Source organism: Corapipo altera, unplaced genomic scaffold, assembly GCF_003945725.1.
Source record: "Corapipo altera isolate COAL_440 unplaced genomic scaffold, ASM394572v1 0, whole genome shotgun sequence".
In the NCBI taxonomy this organism is placed as follows: domain Eukaryota; kingdom Metazoa; phylum Chordata; class Aves; order Passeriformes; family Pipridae; genus Corapipo; species Corapipo altera.
In genome coordinates this window covers 12915761-12936793 of record NW_020884872.1, presented here as the reverse complement: position 1 = coordinate 12936793, position 21033 = coordinate 12915761, and the positions used below count along the sequence as shown (strand labels likewise).

At 37.9% G+C, this 21033-nt stretch overlaps 1 protein-coding gene across 4 annotated transcripts in view; it reads left to right on the top strand.

Annotated features, from left to right (window-relative positions):
• Positions 1-20310, top strand: part of PDK3 (pyruvate dehydrogenase kinase 3) — a 51999-nt gene extending 31689 nt beyond the window's left edge. For all 4 annotated transcript variants that reach the window (XM_027636876.1, XM_027636887.1, XM_027636905.1 and 1 more), the window contains 8 exons: positions 1969-2153; positions 4266-4355; positions 6463-6540; positions 7294-7370; positions 8473-8574; positions 9176-9286; positions 14509-14622; positions 15674-20310. In XM_027636876.1, coding sequence (XP_027492677.1) covers positions 1969-2153; positions 4266-4355; positions 6463-6540; positions 7294-7370; positions 8473-8574; positions 9176-9286; positions 14509-14622; positions 15674-15817 — 901 coding nt within the window. In that variant the 3' untranslated portion in view covers positions 15818-20310. The remainder of the gene's footprint in view (positions 1-1968; positions 2154-4265; positions 4356-6462; positions 6541-7293; positions 7371-8472; positions 8575-9175; positions 9287-14508; positions 14623-15673) is intronic.
• The last annotated feature ends 723 nt before the right edge of the window (positions 20311-21033 follow it).

Below are 21033 nucleotides of genomic sequence, written 5' to 3'. Positions count from 1 at the left end.
CAGGAGTGAACTGAGTTATCTTTGAAGATGGAACAGGAGGTTTACCATGTCACTGCAATAATGAGCCATTCTTTATGCTGACTAAGCTTCAGCTATGATTTTGCTGGTCTGTAGCAGATAAACCTCCCAGTCCTTTGTCATGCTCTGTGCATTCAGGCACTTTGGTAGTGGGATATCAGTGAACAATTTGCCCCCGTGGCATCATGAATATATTGTGGATAGTGGAGGTATTTAAAAACAAGTAGCAGAGCAAACAGTAGAGAGTGGTGTCGGGTCTTTCAGACCTGACTGTAAGTGTTGCTTTCAGCTCTGCTCTTGGCTACTGTCTTGTTGCTCGGAAACAGAAAAGCAGCTCGAGTACAGCCAGGCACCAGTCTCTAACGTCAGCTCTCAGTGGTAACAGATCACACAGAATCAAGACTCAATAAACATAAAATGCATGAAAAGCAATAAAATATTTTAAGCTGCCCAGTCAGCAAGATTGTTAAGTAAGAGAACAGTCGTTCTATATCATGATAATATTTAGATTGGGGAATTAGGCAGTTAAAACTTCTCCTTTTCTATGCAACAGAATAATGTTGAAAAACTACTGAACTGTTTGTTGACACATAGGTGAAAACTGGTGGTTATGCTAAGGAGAATGGAAAAAAACCTATTAAAAATGAAGCTATATTCCTTTCCAGCTGGCAGTGTAGAGTGGGAGAAATAATTTTCAAAGTGTATGACTTGTTAAGAATGGTATGGTGTACTGTCAAGTGGTTACCTTGGCTAAGTGGTGCTGAAAAGGAAGAAAGTGTCTGGTTTAAATGTGGTGACTAATGGTTAGTCTTTTTTTACTTTTGGTGGCTTTGTTCTTTCCCCTGCTCATTTCCAGGGGGGTTGGACTAGATGACCTTTCAATGATTTCTGTTGTTCTTTCCTTAGCTGGTGTATATTCTTCTACTGCTGATAAAAATAATGACTACATTTCTTTTCAGTGGTCATTCTAAATCTACCAAGGATGTTTTGCTGCTGATGTTTTTTGAAAAAGGAGCACTGGAATTGCAGATACAGGCATAGCTGAATGAGCCTCCCAGCTGTGCTTTCTTTGGAAAGCTGCATTTCACCTTGTGGACTTTTTTAAACAGCCTCATGTAATCATTGTGGTGTTAATGTTAATTTAATATTGGAGAATGTAGGAGAGTTGAGTAGTGCTGATTTTCCATGTGTTGGCTTTAGAAAGCTATTAATAATGGATATTTCAGTATATATGACTCTGCATGTGGGGAAAAAAAAGGATGAGCACTTTGAAGATCAGAGGTATTTAGCTGCCCTGGCAGGAGAAACAAAAATCCTCCAAGCTGTTTCAAAGTGCTTGTTAAAAGCAGTGGAAGTGTTATCCTGAAAGTTGCCGAGCTACCAGAGAAGAGCCGGTCAGAGCTCGGTTGTATTCACGCTGCCATCCAGCGGCGTGAGAGGAAACTGAGCAGGAGTCACACAGTTACCTGTCCTGAGATTCCAACTTAGCAAAAGATTTACCAGGTGAAGGAAGTGCATTCCAAGTTCACTGCACGGTTGAGGTGTTAGGAATTAAAAACTAATTTATCTTAGGAATTGTGAAGGGCAGTCGGGTTGTTTTTACTGAGTTTCCTTTCCAATCTCCCAGCTCCCGTTAAAAGTTGCAGGGAATGACAGTTACCATAGTGAACATGATTGCAGTAAAAGAAAATATTTTGTTGTCCATGAATGGTGAAGAAAGATTTAATTTAAAGGAATGTTTGTGGGAGGAGTAACTTAATTTGAGATGCTTTACAGGTGCTGTGAGAAGTTGCCCAAATACTCCTATTTAAATAGACTTGTTTAGTTACTGCTGTATTTTTGTCTTCTCTCTCTAATAATTTTTTGGTTGACTGGTTGTGTTGTGGTTGAGTTTCAGAAAAAAAAGATTGAGTTTAATTAACAATCTGTTTCTAATTTTCTTTCCTCTAGCTTTTTAGATGTTTTAATTAAAGTCAGGAACAGACACAATGATGTGGTTCCAACCATGGCGCAAGGGGTGATTGAATACAAGGAAAAATATGGCTTTGATCCATTTGTTAGCAGTAACATCCAGTATTTTCTAGATAGATTCTACACCAACCGCATCTCTTTCCGCATGCTTATTAACCAACACAGTAAGTAATGGCTTTTCTCTTCTTTGAAAACTTATTAGTTATTGCTTATGAACCTGAAGCTGTAGCTTTGTTTTGCTTTTGTTTTCTTACTCGTGACTAATTCTTAATATTCTGTGCAAATGTTGGTAAAATATATACTGGCGACTGGTAGATTTGGTATTTTGCAGTGATGAGAAATGAACCCAAAACACCAGTTTATTTTCTTTTAGAATCGTCACTCTTTGTCAGCATGGCTGTCACTTTTTAGTCTTGTTGGCAGAGATGGCTTGTGTAGTGATACGTGAACTACTTTGAGACGTAGTAGAGTAGCTGTATCTTTCTGCTAACAAATCTTTCAACGTAGTTTGTAGAGCTGATATTTGTTTTCTAGTGAAATGCAAAGATGCCATAAATTTTGAATGGGTTATGCAATATATGTATTTTTATTGGTTTTTTTCCATCAAGTTATCTAGACTTTTCTTGCCTTCTAAAGGGGTTGAGTATTTCTAACTTTAACTTTTAAATTATATCCCTTGTCTTCCCTTCCTATTTCCTATTTATGGATAAGTGCTGGAATTAGTCATCCTTTGTCATTAGGTTCTGTTTCATTTGTTTTCACTAATAAACTTACTTTTTTATATTCATATTACAGCGTGAAAGGAATTACTTGCACAGGTCTTATTAACCAGTATGTGCAACCATGCAGAAAGTGATCTGCATAAAGTTAAGGACAGTCTTGTGATCTCTTTTAGTGTGTCTTGTGCCTTTTAGCTCTAGAGCTTCATTCTCTGCTCAGTATTCTGCTTTTAGGAACTCTTAGCAATTGTTGTATGCTACAGATAATGTGGCCACTGGAGTATTTAGTATAAGGAGTTGTACTACAAGTTGTGTGTGTTTCCAGTAACCTTTTATGTGACTAGCAAATGCCTTGCTGTGTGTGTGCAGATAATTGGAATGTGGTGAAGTGTACAAAATGAGATAAATGTGCAGCTTTTTCTTTACTTGTACCTGAGCAGACAAATGATAGACATAAAACCAAGTTAAAAGGCTCTCGTAGAAGAGTTCCAGCAATAGAGTAAAACCATTGTCCTAATAGAATTCTTGAGCTGAGCACTAGCATAATTTGCACTAATTCTAAAATGTTAAACTTGCTTCATTGAACTGAACTAGGTTTTCCTATGGACCCTCTTATTTAACTGGTTGAAGCCTAAAACTGCTTGTAGATGCTTAAAGTTTAGTTAGCTTTGTGTAATGTCTCTGTGTTAGCAATGTTAGTAATCTGTCCAGGATGACAAATATTAATCTTGAAGTACTGAAAGAAAAGACAGTTAGAAAGCAGAATGCAAAACAAGTTTTTATGTAGTTTGCACTTCTGTTCCCTGTGTTACTGGCAAGCTGTTCCTTACAGTGTGTTCTGCCAGGTGCAGTGGCTGGTGTGAGCTCACCATGACCAGGGCAGGAAAAACTTTCAGATCTAGTCTCTTGCTCACCTCATACTGCACCTGCTTCATATCAGAGCTCACTAACTTGCTGAAATAGCGATTTCACTCCTGAAATAAAGTGTAAAACCTTCCTACTTCTTTAAGAGTTAAACTCAGTGAAGGGTCTGGTGAGGGCCAGACCCTTGTGCAAGGATGGAGTGGGATCATGTTGCTGAGAGCCAGGGAAAAAGTTGTGTGAGTGAGGGAGACCTGTGCCAGCTGTGAAATTGCAGTTTAGGTGAGTGTAAAAGGCTTTTAATGATGTCTTAGTTCCTCAGTCCTTTCTATCGTAGTATTTTCATTGTTGTGAGTGCTTCTCTTCTGACATAACGGTATGAATGAAGCATTTTACATTTTAATTTTATCTAATTTTTGATAGTCTGCTTTGAAATGTAGGTTTTCACCTTGACTCACCCATATCGCTAATTCTGTTCTAGCTAGTCTTAGCTATAAAAACTAATTAAAAAAAAAGGGGGCAAGGAAGAGGAAGAATTAGGCAAGTATTTGTCTAACAAGGATTCTGACAATTTGCTACAGTATCTTTTTACAAAATGATGCACTATCCAGTAAGTCTCAGATACCATCAGATTTAAACTTTTGGGGCTACCTCAAGTTTAATAGACAATTTATTACCATTTCTTTTTTCTTTTAGCACTACTTTTTGGTGGAGATATTAATCCTGCTCATCCCAAACATATTGGAAGTATTGATCCTAATTGTGATGTGGCAGAGGTGGTTAAAGGTAAGATGAAGTTAACATTTTTGTTGACTGAACCCCACTCCCCAACTTAGAATATTCAGAAATATGTTATTGAGATACAAGAGAGTGAAGGTGATTTAAGTTCACTTAATAAAATAAAAAAAAGAAGAAATGGAAGTTCTGAAGTTGCTCACAGTAAAGCCATGGGCTGTTGAGACTTTCTGATGTCTTCATTATTGAGAATAGAGGAACTTCTGTTATGTTAAGAGAACTAAGAAAACAATTTGATTTTTAATAGCTTTAATCTGTCCTTTCAAATATCAGATGAAATGTGTGTTTTGTTAAACTTCAGATGTTTTCCTGAAATACTTAGAAGCAGGTTCTCATGTAGTGCTTTTATATCTGATGCTGGTACTGCAGAAAACTGGGAGTAATTTCCAATTTGTTTAGTTAGGTCTTCCAGTAAAATGTCCTTGGGTGTACAGATATTCCAGTGAAACTCCCCATTACTCTGTGCATTGGATCATACCACAGCCTGTTCTCTCTTACACAGAAGGCATAAATGTGATGGTTGTACCTGAGTGATCTGGCACAGTCGCACTGGAAATCCTGTTTGCTTAATGTTGTGAATGTTCATATGCTTTCAGTAGGCATGAGGCATTGCTGGCTGCTTCAAGAACTTGCTCATGGAAGCTTCACGCTCTGAGTGTATCTATTTACAAATACAGGTTTTGCTGTAGGGAAGAATTCCACGCTCTGTCCTTGGCTGCTGGTTATGTAGCTGCAAAGGGGGAAAGAATGTATTTCTCCCCTTCACTTTCTCTCCAGCTTTTGGTGAAGTAAGAGGGAAACCTTTCTTATGCCAGACTTTGATGCGCATGATAGCTCACTTTGTAATCCTTTTTATAGCTCTTACAGCTTTTTCTACCTCTTTTGGGCTCCTAAGGTGGCCTTTTTCAGCAGCTTTCTTTCCTTTTGGTTGACCTTACTACACTTCAGCCTCAGCATCGTATATGTTAGTCATGTTGATTGTTTAGATTTTCCTTCTAATAGCAATAATTGTACCAATTTTGATCATCAAATTCATAGTTGCTGCCTTGGACAGAGGAGTACACAGTGTCAGAAAAAACTATGTCCAATTTTCAAGCAAGTAGCTAAAATAGATCTTAGACAACAGTAACAAAACCAGAGGTCCCTCTGAAGGGCTGCACAGCCCTCTGGGGTATCGGCCACTCCTCCCAGCTTTGTGTCATCAGCCCCTTCATCCAAGTTGCTGATGGATAAAGTTAAACAATATTGGGCCCAGTATTACAGAATCAGAGAATTGTCAAGGTTGGAAGAGACATTTAAGATCATGCAGTCCAACCATCAGCCCAGCACCACTGTATCCTGTAAATTACTAAACCATCACCCAGCACCAGACCCACATGTCTCTTAAACACTGCCCTGGGCAACCTATTACAATATCTGACCTCTCTAACAGTGACAGTTTTTTTTCTAGTACCTAACTTGAATCTGCCCTATCTCAGCTTAAGGTCATTGCCTTTTGTCCTCTCACTGCAGGCCTTGTGGGACAGTAGTGGCAAAAGATGACTCAAACTTTCTTGCTGTATTTCAACAGTCTGATTTGGATTATGGGGAGGTATCTTCTAGGGGGTTCTTTTTGGTTCAGTAGGAAACAACAAAGAATCTTAAAAATTGCAGCTTTCCCCTTAGATGAAATGACCTTGAAAACTGAGTATTGTAATCAGTATTGTGTTTGGAAAAACTGAATTTATGGTTGCAATGTCATCATTTTTTTTATTTGAGATGGAAAGAACAAGCATTAAATTGTGATCAGGAAATAACAAATAAGTAGATATTATGGTCAGCCTAAGATTATACCCTTCTGGTTTTCAAGCCCTGAACAAAGATGAAAAATAGCTTGTCTCCAGTACTGTGTTTTTGTTTGTAGAGCTTTAAATGGATTTTGCCCTTCTTGACTAATGGGCTACAAAGTCACAGACAAAAAGGGATTAGATTGGGTACCAGCTTCATGCTTGTTCCCAAAATGAGTGTTCTGGCTTGTAGTCTTTCACAGAGAAGAAAAACACTGCTGGTCGTCTCTAGAAGATTTTGATAAATCAGTGTTTGTTCTGTTATTTTGTAGATGCTTATGAAACAGCTAAGATGTTATGTGAGCAGTACTACACGGTGGCACCTGATCTGGAAGTTGAAGAATTCAATGGTAATTATGAAACTAATTTAAGAGAACTCCTTGCTATTATCTGTCATTTCTATTTATGTTAATTAACTGTAAGTTAGAATTTGAACTCTGCAGTCCTACATGCAGCTACTTTTCTTCTAATTTGTCTACGTGGGCACCTGGATTATAATTTATCATCATGGTGTGTACTTCTTTATGCTGAATTCACTATCACTTTAAAGAAAATAAAATGGTCAAGAATCTTCATAACTGTAAAGGAAACCTGTCTGCCTTCTAACTGATCTTCTAATGGAGCTGAATCTTATTTCATTCTGAAGTATACTTATAAACTGATGAATTCCACTGGCATTCTCTGCCCCAGTGCTGAGCTCTTTCGTGTAAGATGGTAAAATTATAAATTTTTTAAGTCGTCTGTGCTTTAAATCCTATCATAAACTTCTCACATGAAAATATGCTTCAAGTTGATTGTAAAGATGAAAATTGGATGATAAGAAACTTGATGAGACAGGTATAGTCAGTTTTTTGACTGTTTTTTGTTCATAATTTCTATTGACAAAAGGTAGCTCATTGTTTTAAGTAAAAAAAAAAATAAATTAATTTTCTTGAATGATCCTCTCCCAAATTTTGGACAGCTGCCAAACATAAGATTAAGATGTTTCCAAACTTCAGCAGAAGAATTGCATGTTATTCCTGTAAAGAGCAATGCTACAAAATACTATTTGGGGAAAAAATAAATAATTTCACATTTTTATTTCTTTTTCTTTTTTTTTTTAGCTAAAGCTCCAAACAAACCTATTCAAGTAGTCTATGTACCTTCTCATTTGTTTCATATGTTATTTGAATTATTCAAGGTAGGTTGTGCTTGTTAATATTTGGGAGGGTTTTGTGAACTTATTACTGTTGAAATTGAGATTCCTTTCAGTTACAGCTCTTAAATGTTATTTTAGTTTTCCTTTCTTAACCTTATTCTTAAGTTTCAAACACTCTTCACTTGCTAAAAAGCCAGACTTATAACCCTCTCTTATACCCTGGTGTACTGAAAAAAAAATCTGTTTTCCCATTTCTCCTTTTGTGCTTTTGCAGCTGATTAACTTAAAACACTCACGATAATCTGTTTTTGCAGTGATGAAATATTCATAACCTTGCAATTTTCATGAGCTTGCTTCTATATTGCATATTTGAAGACTGATTAGGATTAGTGTCCTTATTGTGAAAACAGCCCATGTGTCTTTGAATAGTGTAAATGATGTGCTCTGCCTTGGTTTTGTTTGTGTTTTGTGAATAATTGGAACAACAGTGAAAATGAAACTTGTGAGAGCTGTTCCATGGTTTGAAAGAAGATAGGAGGTCTCTAGGTGGTGCAGTTGAGCACTAGAAACTGAGGGGAAAACAGGCATTTGGTCAGAGAGAAACCTTTTCTAAATATTGGTTTTTTTGGGGTTGATTTCAGACATTTGTCAAGTATGTTCATTTAAATATTCCCCTATTTTGTCATTTGTAACATTAGTTCTAGGGCAGAACAGATGAGAATTTGTACACTACATGCAAGTATGTTTTGGTACAAGTCATGAAACAGGATGAAACCACTAAGTTAAAGCTGTAAGGAATCTGTCAGGGACTGGCAGTGGGAACTCTGTTAAAATATACGATGAAGTATCCCTTGGATATAATTACTTGATTTCACGCAGAAAAAAAGTCTTGTTTTCTGTTCTTTGACTGTATCAAATAGATAAAAGTTATGTAGAGTAAGTTGTTATGTAAAAATTTAACTGGACAATTCACTGACTTGACAGCACTTCTTGAATTTGTGTTAAATACAGCTTTTCCTGTCTTGTATGCAATTGTAGGACAAATTATCTGGATTCAACAGAATAAATGCAAGTTTTAAGTTGTCACAAAAAGTATACATGGTGAAGTTAGAATCAAAGAGACTGTTTTTTCTCTTATCTTCAGAATTCAATGAGAGCTACGGTTGAATGGCATGAAGGTAAGAAAGAAGCCTATCCATCGATCAAAACCTTAGTCACTTTGGGGAAAGAAGATCTATCTATTAAGGTAAACATCTAAAAATAATATGCAACCTAGAAACCTTCCATGTTTAGAGTGGTATGACTTGTAATTTGAAAAGGTAGATAGTTACTGTACCACTTGCTTCTTATTCATTAGAATAGAATATTTTCAGTGGGGAAGGACCTACAAGGAACATCTAGTCCAACAGCCTGACCACTTCAGGGCTGACCAAAAGTTAAAGCACATTTTTAAGGGCATTGTCCAAATGCCTCTTGGTCACTGACAGGCTTGGGGCATTGACCACCTGTCCAGGAAGCCTGTTCCAGGGTTTGACCACTCTGTTGGTAAAGTAATGCTTCTTAATGTCCAGTCTAAACCTCCCCTGATCATGCAACTTTGAACTGTTCCCACATGTCCCATCAGTGGATCCCAGGGAGATGAGATCAGCACCTCCCCCTCCACTTCATCTCCTCAGGAATCTGTAGAGAACAACGAGGTCACCCTCAGCTTCCTCAAACCAAACAACCCTAAAGTCCCTAGATGCTCCTCTAATGTTTCTGAAGTAATTTAGATAATGCTGCTTGAGTTTTTGTGTTTTTTTTTTCCAGAACATAATGTTTAAAACTCTTAAATTTTCATTCCTTAGATAAGTGACAAAGGTGGAGGTGTTCCTCTAAGAAAAATAGACAGATTGTTTAACTACATGTACTCAACAGCACCCAGGCCTAGTTTGGAGCCCTCGAGAGCTGTGCCTTTGGTAAGCAATTGCAGTATGTGTTTAAATGTCCCTTTGTTCTACTCTGGTTTTACATTTCCCTTCACTGCAATCCACTGGATCAGGTTTTCCATCGAAGAACTTGTTTATCATTAACAAGGCTATGCAGGTAAAATAGGAGAAAATGGGTTCTGTTACCACTTAGTCTGTGGAATAGAAAATTACTTTTCTTTGTCTTGATATTGGATTCTTGGAAACAAACATGTCTGCATAAACACAGTATTTTCTCGAGTTAATGGGAAGGATCTTTAGTGCTTTATTACTGAGAAGGTGGATAACCTAATGAGCTCCTCTTTGTTGTGTAAATTACTGTTTATCTAAGTTACCTTAACCTATTGAAAAGGTGAGCACATTGTCAGAATTAGCACTGGAGAGACACCTCCTGGCAGTGCACAAGCTTATATTGAAGCTAGAAAATCATTTTTATCTAAGTTATGGACTGTGAAAACACATTTTAAAACAATATTTCCAAACCTGCATGTGATATGAACACTTCATGTATATTCCTGTTCAGTTGGAAATATCTCGTTTGATACTCCCTTCTGAGATGTATCAGGGCCAGATTTCACACACAAAAAAATCTCCCCATAGTTTCTTCCAGGCAGGGAATTATTTCAGCGTTGAATGTGTAGATTCTTTCAGTAAGTATGATTTTTTTAAATTGTTATTAAAATAAAATACTATTTCTAAATTGCTTTATTAAATTACATAATGGCTCATTGTAATAAAAATTATATAACTACTGTTCAATTTGACTGGCTTTCAGTAAGTGGATTAATACAGATAATGTATTCTTGCCTCTTCTTGTCTTTGTCCTCTGTTGCCTCTGGTGCAATCCTTTATCTTCAAGCACATTGAAAAGTTGATTCTTGGAGGAATTTCCTTTCCCTGCTTAGGAGCATTCTCATCTAGCATGTTCTTAAGTGTTCTTCTTCTTTTTCCTGCTGATACTTCTGTACTTGAAGTGCCTTCAGGCAGATAATAAACTGTGGCACAGAGTGTAGAACCATAGAATCATTAAGGTTGGAAAAGACCTCCCAAGATCCAGTCCAACCTTGGACCAAAGACCACCATGTGAATTAAACCATAGCAATCAGTGCCATGTCCGGTTGTTTTCTGAACACTTTCAAGGGTGGTGACTCCACCACTTCCCTGGGCAGCCTGTTCCAATGCTTGACAACCCTTTCCATGAAGAAATTCTTCCTGATATCCAGCCTGAACCTCCCTGGCACAACTTGAGGCTGTTTCTTCTTGTTCTGTCTCTGTGGCTATTTTGGATATAGAATTATTAACAATAAACTGAGGGTAAAATCAGTTCAGAGGGACTGAAAGGTAATAAATTTCCTTTTAAATTATGAGCAGAAAGTCTTTGTGGTACTGTCGTGGTCCACAGTTTGTACCATTGTGGTACATAAATATATTGCATTGTTTTCACCAGCATTTACCACTGTCATAGATGTGAAACCCAGTTCTATATCTGCATTGACTTGGCACTAATCCTTCACAACTCCTGCCTCTACAACACATCTCAGTAATATGTTTCAGACTTTGGCTTTTTCATAGATAATCTTCTTGAATGTGATGAGTGATAGGGAACAGGCCTTAATTCAAATATAAGCTTTTTTCTTTGTCACAAATGATAGAATCTCTCTTGATGCATAATCTGCCTTTGTTCTGTCTCACTTCTGATCAGCAATTTACTGTATCAGCCTACAAGGATTTCCTGAAACTTGTTCTCATGATAAACTTATACCTTGATTACCAGTTGTATTCGCTATTAAATTGTCTCTTCCTTTGTAGCTCTGATTGTAAAATGTGTTCATCTTAGGATTGACACTATTCTTTCGTTCTTTTTTTTTTTCAGTGCATCTTTTAGCAATGCATTCCTGTGTTTATTTCCTCGTCTCCACAACTGCTTACTTTGAATCTGTGGCATTTATACTTAGTATTCTTCTACTGTATCCAGTTTTCAGGGCTTGTTTTCCTTTTGCCCCATGAGTCTGACCAGTGCCTGTACATGAATGTTGAGAAGAGATGTTAAACTCTGTTATTTACGTGTGTGCAGAAAGAAAAAGGTCACAAACTGTGAGTCTGTGGCATGTCTTTCCACTAAGAGGAACAAGGGCTTAGCAGTGAAGTTTGACACCTTATGTATTATGGCCCAGATCCAGTTATGGAAACAACTATGCTATACTTTGTATGTCTGTATAGAAATAAAAATCCTTCAGCAGTAGGTTCCATATAAATCCTCTTTGAAGTCCATACAGAAGGAGTTTCTTTAGTGTTTAGTGCCAAAGACCAAACCACTAAAGAATTACAGTGCTCCAAAAGGTAGGTAGGTCTGTGCTTGTGTCATTCTTTACTTAGATTATATTCTAAACTGCAGTGCAGTGTAAAGAGACATATTTTTCTGTTCTAACACTCCTTCCCTTGTTATAGGATACCCATGAAACATTCATGAACTTGGGCAGTGGAAGAGAGGTATCTTTCTGTTGATTGGGGAAAATTCTCTCTCACTGTCCTTGCAAATGTTGTTTAAAAACTGCTGAGAAACCTTGTTACCATGGCAGCATTCAGATCCTGGCAGCTGTCAGGTTCCTGTGTGCTGCTCGACAGATATTGTCCAGCCTCCAGAAAAGATGAAAGTCAGCTCTTGGCATTTTTTTTATTTTTTTTTTTTTAGTTTGTTCTTAGACAGTCAAGTAACTTTAATTTTTTAGAAGTTAAGAAAGAAATACATCTAGTTTCAAGACCAGGTGTTTGAAAGTGATGCATATGTCTCTAATGGGAGTCTTTCAGAAATTTAAAACATAATGTTGTTTGAAAAAGTGCAGCTAAGCAACTTGTTAGAAACACATTGTCATGCTTAATGATAGTAGGTTTTCTAAGAGAATTTACAGGATATCTCTTCAACAGCATTTGTTTATAGTGGCAGAAACATGTCCTTAGTTTAAACCTGTCAATGCTAGTAACACAGAAACATAATAATCTCCTCTTTGTATAATGCATACTGTAATATTTAAAGAGAAATTTGCTCTAAGAAGTTTTTCTTTCTCAAGGCAGATGTGCCATCAGGGACTATTCTGTCCTCTAGGTCAAGCACAGACATATGTAGTAATCACTTCTTGTTAATTGTCTTTTGCAAAACAGACCTTTTGCAAGGTCTTGATTTAACAAGAGACTCGTCTGGGATCTCTTGTCTTCATATTTCTTTTAAGTTATGCGGTTTGGAAAATACCCTAAAGGCAATGTACAGAAGAGACTGACAGGAAATTTTTGAAAGAGGGCTGTGTGAATTGATGATTATATGGGCTAGCAGAGAGTGTAAAGGAGCAGGAGACAAACAGAACTTGGCCATGGGTTTTAAGGAGGAGTAATTCTGGAGTGAGGAACATATAATGTGTTTTCAGTGTTGTTTGATACTGCCTTTTACTTGAGCTGGTCCTGGGGTATGTATTGTTCACCATTTGCCTTTTGGTTGCTGTGCTTTATAATTTCTGTAATGCATTTATTGTCCAGTCTCCAGAAAAGATGAAAGTCAGCTCTTGGCATTTTTTTTTTTTTTTAGTTTGTTCTTAGACAGTTGAGTAACTTTAATTTTTTAGAGGTTAAGAAAGAAATACATCTGGTTTCAAGACCAGGTGTTTGAAAGTGATGCATGTGTCTCTAATGGGAGTCTTTGAGAAATGTAAAACATAATGTTGTTTGAAAAAGTGCAGCTAAGCAACTGTTTTAACTCTGGAAATGGACACGAATAACTATGACAAGCAGTGTGAAAGGGGTACCTTTGGCATTTCTGTTTGTAGTTTTGCTCAGAACTGAGTGAGCAACTCTAAAGCAATTTAATACTAAATTTAGACTTCTGTAAAATCAAGGCAAAGAGGCCAAAAGACATTGTAGAGATAGTAGATTACAACAAGAGAATTTGTGATGGATACTGTAGTAAAAGTTGTTTAATGTTCACCTTTCCCTCAAGGGATTTCCTATAAAGTGATAGCACATATTAGCTGAGCATAATGCTTGCAAGTCCTTCTTCTTAGGCTTCTCTTTTTATAGCATTTTGGGACTTTGTTTTTAAGATCTGGCGCATTATTTTCATTGATCTGTCAGGTTGCTTTTGTAGAAATATTATAGTGGAATGAATTTACTGGTTTTCTGAAAACTTCAGGTGTCTAATTCTTCTCGTAGTCCACCATTATGAAGAAGTTGTATTACTCTATTGTCTTGTATATCCTTCTTTTCAAATTGTGTATCTGGAATATTTCTTTTATTGCTGTGGGTAGTCCTGAAAAAATCGGAGGGGGGGTTCGGGTAAATAACCATCCACTGTGATTCTGGGCACATACCCAGTCATCTGAAGGAGTTGATGAGTAGAGTAAGATCTTACTCCCTGGCTGCAGTGAGACAGGCTTGGGGCATTTTTTATAACTTTTCTGACAAGAGAGAGTTAGAAAAGGTGCCAAGCGTTGACCTTGTTGCAACTTTGGTTATGAGTATTAGTTTTGTAAATTTAAAAATCTAAAATTTGTACCTGTCAGCTCTGTGATGCTTTGAAAATATTATGGATTGTACTGGGTCTCGTCCTCAGTACATCATTCAATGCTGTGGAGTCCTCATCTTCTGTTCAACAGTGAGGGTTGTTTCCCTTGTGTTGCTCTGTGCAGTCCTCTGCAGGACTCTTCTGATCCCTGTGGCATCAGCAATCACTTAGTGTGACCTGGATGAAGTGAACAGAGTCGTCTCCAGCTTTCTTGTGTAGTCTCCTAACTGTGGAGACATTTTAGAATAATAATCCCTGAAAAAGCATTCTGTCAAAAATCTGTTTTTTACCAAAGAAGGAATAGAATATTATAGCAATGGCGATCATAGCGAGGAAGTTGTAGGGCATATCAGTTTGTTTTCATGGTTGGAGCATAGGTGGTGTTCTGTGATGGAGAAAATGCAAAATGGACAAGAGAATTCTAACAAAGGACTTGGATATTTTTCCTTTTTCTGTACTTAAGTAATGGATAGGGAAAAAGGAGATTCCTCAAAAGGCTGAATACTGACTTATACTGTAGGCTGAGTAATAAAATAAAGCTTGAAAAATAATTTGATACAATCTAATATTGAGTTATCTTCTGTTTTATAAATTAATACACTGATCTGTTGCATTTTTTTTTAACTTTTCATCATGTTTTTGTCTTGTTTTCTTGCTTTTGTAGGCTGGGTTTGGCTATGGATTGCCAATTTCTCGTCTGTACGCGAGGTACTTTCAAGGTGACCTTAAACTCTACTCAATGGAAGGCGTTGGCTCAGATGCTGTAATTTATTTGAAGGTATGAATCTGACCCTTTTATAAACTACTAATGCAGATTGTTTATATTTATAGCAGGCTCTTTTCACTCATCTGGTTTTCAAATTTGTTTTTGCTAACTTTGACACTTTTATCTAAATCAGTTACAGAGAATCCTAAACCCCAAGGTTATATATATTTACCTGGCACTAATACCAGCTAGTTTGCTTTTGATTTTATTTTTTTTTTCCCCAGTCCCCTGTGTCAGATTGCATTTTGTTAATCCATCAGAAGTGGTGAATTTTCTGAGAACTGTGCAATGAGAGATAATTTTGGTTAATGCTTTCTGTTTCTAAGTTTTGACCATGACAGAACTGAGAAGACTGTTGACCAACGCCTAAATAGTACATAGGTTTTCTTCTGTGCAGTTCTTTGTGCAATAGACTGTATTGTTCCTGTTGTCATTTTTTAGGAGAGACCAGGCTACTCAGGAGCTAATGGTTGAAACTGAGTCCTTGAATGTCATCAGAGAATTAGAAGAATATAGCATGTATCTTATGTGAGGTTGTTGATAGCACTGGCACTGTGCCTTGCTCTGTGTAGCGAGTTGTGGAGTCCTGTGTTAACTTCTGCTTCTGATGGGTTTAATCCTCTGCATGTGTGTGTGGAGGAAAAAGCTGTGGCCTTTCTCAGAGGAAAAATGACTGAACTGGATCAACCCTCCCAGGTCACTGTGCTGACAGAGCCCCAGTTCGTTCAGGAAGTGAAATGTTTCAGCAGAGTCTGCTCCCTGTCACTGACAAATCTCCCTGAAATGGTTTTGACCAAAAATCGTTTTCTTGCTCTCTCTGTACACCACTTCCTGGAAGAAGGGAAATATTTTTAAATGGTATTATTGTCTTTTAACTTTGACTAGTACTTTGACTATGACTAGAGCTATTAGTCACAGCTATTTTCAAAATAGTGTTGTGACATGTAACGCTGGGATAATCGTGGCACTTGTTCGATACAGAAGTTGTAGCTGTACTCCCCAGAGTATCACCTTACTCTCGTGTCTCTAATGATATCTAACCATTGCTTTTGTTTTTCCATAGGCCCTTTCAAGTGAATCATTTGAAAGACTTCCCGTTTTTAATAAGTCAGCATGGCGACACTACAAGACCACACCTGAAGCAGATGACTGGAGCAATCCTAGCAGTGAACCAAGGGATGCTTCTAAATATAAAGCTAATCGATAATTTGCCACCTTTTGTCTCTGTTGGAGATGGCCTCTGCATTCAGTATAAAGTCTCTGCTTTGTTCCAAAATCCTTCAAACCACAGTAGCTAATTACTTCCAAACAAAGACCTAATCAGGGCACTGAAAAATACTAAGAACAAAGTGATGATTGGGACTTAAAGGAAGGTACTGAGCACGTTTGGTGTGTGAATCCTGTCTCCTTCACCAGAATATGCTTGGTTGCTTCAGTCATGCATTGACAAAAGGGATTGCACTTAGTGTTGTACAGTGTTGTAACAAAAAGATACTATTTGAAGTGGCCAGTTCTTATTCCAATATAAGGACTGGCGAGATGTGCAGAATCCCTTAAAATGGTGAATAGTATCTTGCACAGCAATACGGTAAAAGAGAAGACTTCTAACGTAGTTAAACCTATGCTTTGAAAATCCACTGTTTGCGGCGTTTTCTATTGCACAGTGTCACCTGTAAGAGAGAATCCCTTTGAGCTCTTCAGATCTTGTATCTAAAGAGCTTATAAATGCATAGTTCTAAAAAGGGTTGTGCAGCTTTAAACTGATGCTTTCCCCAAATTCCCAAATCCATTCGTCAAGTGCATACAAAAGTTATGTTGCTGTAAGACATTAGGATTTCCACTTCTTGGTATGCACCTTACTGATTTTCTTGACCACAAACACGAAAATTAATTTCTATACATTTTTCCTTGTTTTTAGGAGAACTCCTAATCAGTTAAATCATCTCTCTCTACAAGAAATTCTGTCAATACAGGGGCAGGGGTTAATTCAATTTCCTATTTGCCTGTTATTTTAGGGGAACTGGGGAGGGGAGAGAAATTCTGAAAGGCCAGACAGCCAGTCATACAAACAAATTTGCCTTAAGAGTGTTGGTTGCTTGAAACCTGATTAGTTTAAAACCTGTAAATAGTTTGCAAAGTTATTTATATGTTCAGTGTCTGACTACAGTCTGGTAATCTGAATTTGTAGTGTATATAAAGATGTTGTACACCAGCTTTTGGAAAGTGTCATTGATCTAAATACGTGAAACTGGAAATACCATAGAAATGGGAGGGATGAAGTGTGGCCGGTACCTGATCTAAGGAAAAAAAAATCAAAGAGGAAAAAATTTCAAGTATTTTCCCCTTAAATTTATTATAAGGGTTATTGCTGACTATTAGGAAACTGTTCTTCACAAAGTCTTTGCCAAATGCTGTTTCTGATACTATGGCCTTTCAAAAACACCTGTGAATTTTAGAAGTTCTGCTGATACTCTAGCCATGGCAATAAAGTAGGTGAGGTGTAAGCAGCTCTGATGCACACTCCATTTCTCTTAGGTGTTTTGATATTTTTTTGAAAGATAGTAGAGATTTTAGCATGGAAAAATGAAACTTGTTTACTAAAATTGTGGGGAAGCTGTCCCTTTTGTCCTCCCAATATTTATTTTTATAAAGAACTGATTTATCAGGTAAACAGGGAAATGCTGAGAAATTCCTAGGTATTTCTAAAAAAAAAAAAAAAAAAAGAAAAAAAACTTAGTTTGACTTAACGACAGTGCTTTGCACTTCACTGCAGGATTATAAAGTGCTTTGAGCAATAAACTCCATAGAGCCCCATTTCTGAAGAACTGGAAGTCCTTGCCTTGCAAACCCCAAGTCTTACCTGTTGCAGTCAGTTCCAGAATTTGTGTGTGGGCAGTTGGTGATTCCCAGGGCTCGAGGTCCCGTGGGTGTCCCAGCACTGTGTGGATCGGGCACGTGGGAGCACCAGGTCCTTGTCTGTCTGGGCTGCTGCCATCCATGTGGAGCTGGGGGGATCCAGGGCAGCTGCTGAGAGCTCTGTGCCTGCTCAGCTGGGCAGTGCTGCCCTCAGAGCCTCCTCTCCCTGCAGGCAGAGGAGGAAACGTGCTGATGGAGCCATCCTGTTCCCAGACCAGACTCGTTTGACCCTGGCCTGGGAATCTTGACAGGGCACAGTGAGTGTGTGACACGTGTGGTCTCCAGAGCAATAATTTCCCAGGGCTGCAGGCACTGCTGCAGAGAAGGCAAATTGGTATTCAAGTGATACAGCTCCACTGCTGGGGTGAAATCAGGGTAATAGTTTGACTGAAACACAAGTTGGAAGTCACACTTACTAAAATTTAGTCACTTAACTTCTGCCCTCAGTTGTAACTTTTTGCTGGTTTTTAAATTATTTCAAGTTGTGTATGTTTTCTAGTAACCACAGAGGAGAGCTTGCTTAAAGACAGAAATTGGTGATGGAACTAATACTTTTCCACTTGCGCATGTTCAGTTTTTCCTGGAACATTGCCTAAGACATTCCAAGGAATAAGATAGTTTGTGTAAGAAACTTGAGTTGCAGCTTTTGTTAGAAATTTTTTTTTGAAGTAGTAAATCCTGACCTGGACCTTTATGGCTGTTTCCTTATACATGAAGAGGAGAGGGAACAGAAAGAAAAGGAAGGATGCAGGCATACTGAACTTGTTTGTAAACCATGGAAACCATGGAGTGCAAACCATGGAAACTCTGAATGAAAGCTGAAAATACCTGGAGGATGTTGTGGTATGTTAGTGATGTCACTTCTTGATCCACAAAAATAACTGGCTGGCTGTCAGGACTGAAGTGCTCTAGTATTTGAAAACTGAAGTCCCCTGAAATGGCACCCGTTGCCAAGAACCCTGAGCACGTACAAACACCTCAAAGCAGGAAGGGAAAGCACAAGGAATGTGTTTTCTTTCCATTTCCCAAGGTCTGTTTGTGGGCATTATGGTGAACATGAACGAGAAACAACTTTTCTCCTCTCCAACCTTGTCTAGGCAGCCTGTGCTTTAGTGGAGATCTCAGGAGTGCCAAAAATTGTTCTTCACTCATTGTCCTCATGCCGTGTTCCTACATAGGGGTATGAAAACTGTCTTAGGAAAGGGCAGTAGCAGACCTTTGATTAGGAGGGTTTTTCAATGACTATGCCTGAAAAATGAGTATGTGTGTGGGTTTAATACAGCTGGTTTAACTACACTGATCTTTTTTCAGTTACTTCTACCTTTGATTGGAATCTCTTATGTTTTAATATCTTGAGGCTGTTAATTCTGAACTTTCCAGTGACATAAAAGTATATTTCCTTTTCATGAATTTCAGAGGCATGAGCTGCTGATGTTATTGCAACCTGCTTGTCTTGAGTCACAGGACACAGAAGTAGAAAAAAATGTTTTCAATGAAAATACTCCTTATCTGTTGTGTTTAGTGATTAACAGAAACAAACTGAACAAGAGATGTTTGCTCCTCATTTATTTCTGAGAATTTACAAACAACTTCTGTATGTCACAGTGTAAAAAACAGTTTAACTTTTTTGTCCATTGTGCATTTTTCTGTTATATGTATCTTAAATGTAATTTTATTAATCCCCTGCCTAGTTTAATATTAATAGATATGGAAGTCTCTCCAAATTATGTATGTATTTGTGATCCCTGCTTTTCTAGGCTTTGTTTTGAGGCAACAAGGGGGCTATCAGAGTCAGCACTTGATGAGAAATATTCAGAAGATACTGAAATGGTTCTTTTACAACTGAAGTGCACAATCTTTGCCTGTGTACTTGACTGTGATGACCTAGGACAGCACAGAGGAAGTCTTTGTCCTGCTGTAGTTTGTGCTACCTCTTGGGCAGCATTTAGATCAGGTCCATTGGCACGTACTTAAAGAATATGGATATTAATTGTAGTGTTCTTGGAAAACTCAGGCTACTTTTTGGCTATGTAAAGCTACACTAGCTGCTGCAACTGGGTAGCATTCTTTTCTTTGTCCTCAGTGGCATTTGCTTTGAAACAGCTGTTCACTTTCTCCAATAAGTGAGCAAGAGTAATCTTACAGTGTAGTGCAATCTCCTGTTCACCTTCCCCGAAATGTAATATTTAGAGTGAAATCCTGATCTCACTGATATGGAAGATGTTTCTTCCCCCTCACCTTTAATAGGCACTTCTAAACCCCTATGCGTGAGGTGCTGCAAAAGTGGTCTCGATTCATGAAAGTAATTTTGTAGAAAACAGCCTAAATGTTTATTGTTAGTATTTATCTTGAGGATAACCATGTCTGATTGTGCAGTGTTCCCTTTCCTCGCGTGTTTCCTCAGTTGCCAAGTGGATGCCATGGTTTCTAGTAGCTCTTCTTTGCTTCTTCCTGACATACTTACCTGTCTATGAATTAACATATATAAACGTGTTTTTGCAGAGGTTAAGAGAATATGATGGCACATGACAGAACTGTGTAATACTGAGTTCAGAGGTGAGTTTGTTCACAAATGAGGAACGTAGCTATATGTCACTGTGTAGTGACTTCAGGGCTGAATCTTGCAAATACTTGCACAAGTAAACCATGTATGAGAGGAATCCTGTTAAAATGAATCTGTTCTCAGGATCAGGACTCAGGCTGTTGGCATTAATTTAAACAATGAAGATTTCTGTAACTGAAGTGGCTTTCTAATTAAAAATAAAGGAGAAAATTTAAAGTTCATGTGCTTTAATTGCAGTATTATGTTGCCTTAAAAGTCCTAAATAATTGGCATAAGAGAACTTGTTTGCTTCTTAAATCTGGAGGGGTTTTCATGTAGTATCAGTAGAATTGATGAGTTTGTGATAATTCTGACATTGCCTAACTAACTGCTTTATTAAATTTCTTCCTTTGAATTGAATACTGCCAGGAGGTGCCAGACACAGTCCTTTGAAATTCATGCCCTCACTCCATCAGGCAGAGGCAGTAGTATTCCCAAACTCTCCATGGTCTTGGCAGCAGGGACTGTGCCCGTGCAAGGGACCTACTGGGCTGGCTCACTCTTGCCACCACTGATAAACTGTTCAAGTGCTAAACCTGCACTGAGGTTTTGATGAGCTTCTGAGGTGGGTGGAAATCAAGTCAGTTTGTTCCCAAGGTCAGTTATGGGAAGAGTTTGTACTGGTGAACTGGCCTGTGTTGCAGCTGCATCCAGGAGGGAAAGTGGTTTCATGATGCCTTTCCTCTGTGGTGGCATCACTTAGATCAACTAAACCTGTAATGGAGGAGTGAGATGGTAACTTTTCATTTGATTACTTGGAGATGTTTTAAATTTATTTTTTAGATCTCCTGTAACTTGTTGGAATTGTTTCTAGTCCAATGCCCGTGTATTTGACTTGTCTGTACTCTTATTTTCCTTTTTTCTTTTCATGGTTGACAAAAATACATAAAAACTACTTGATGAAA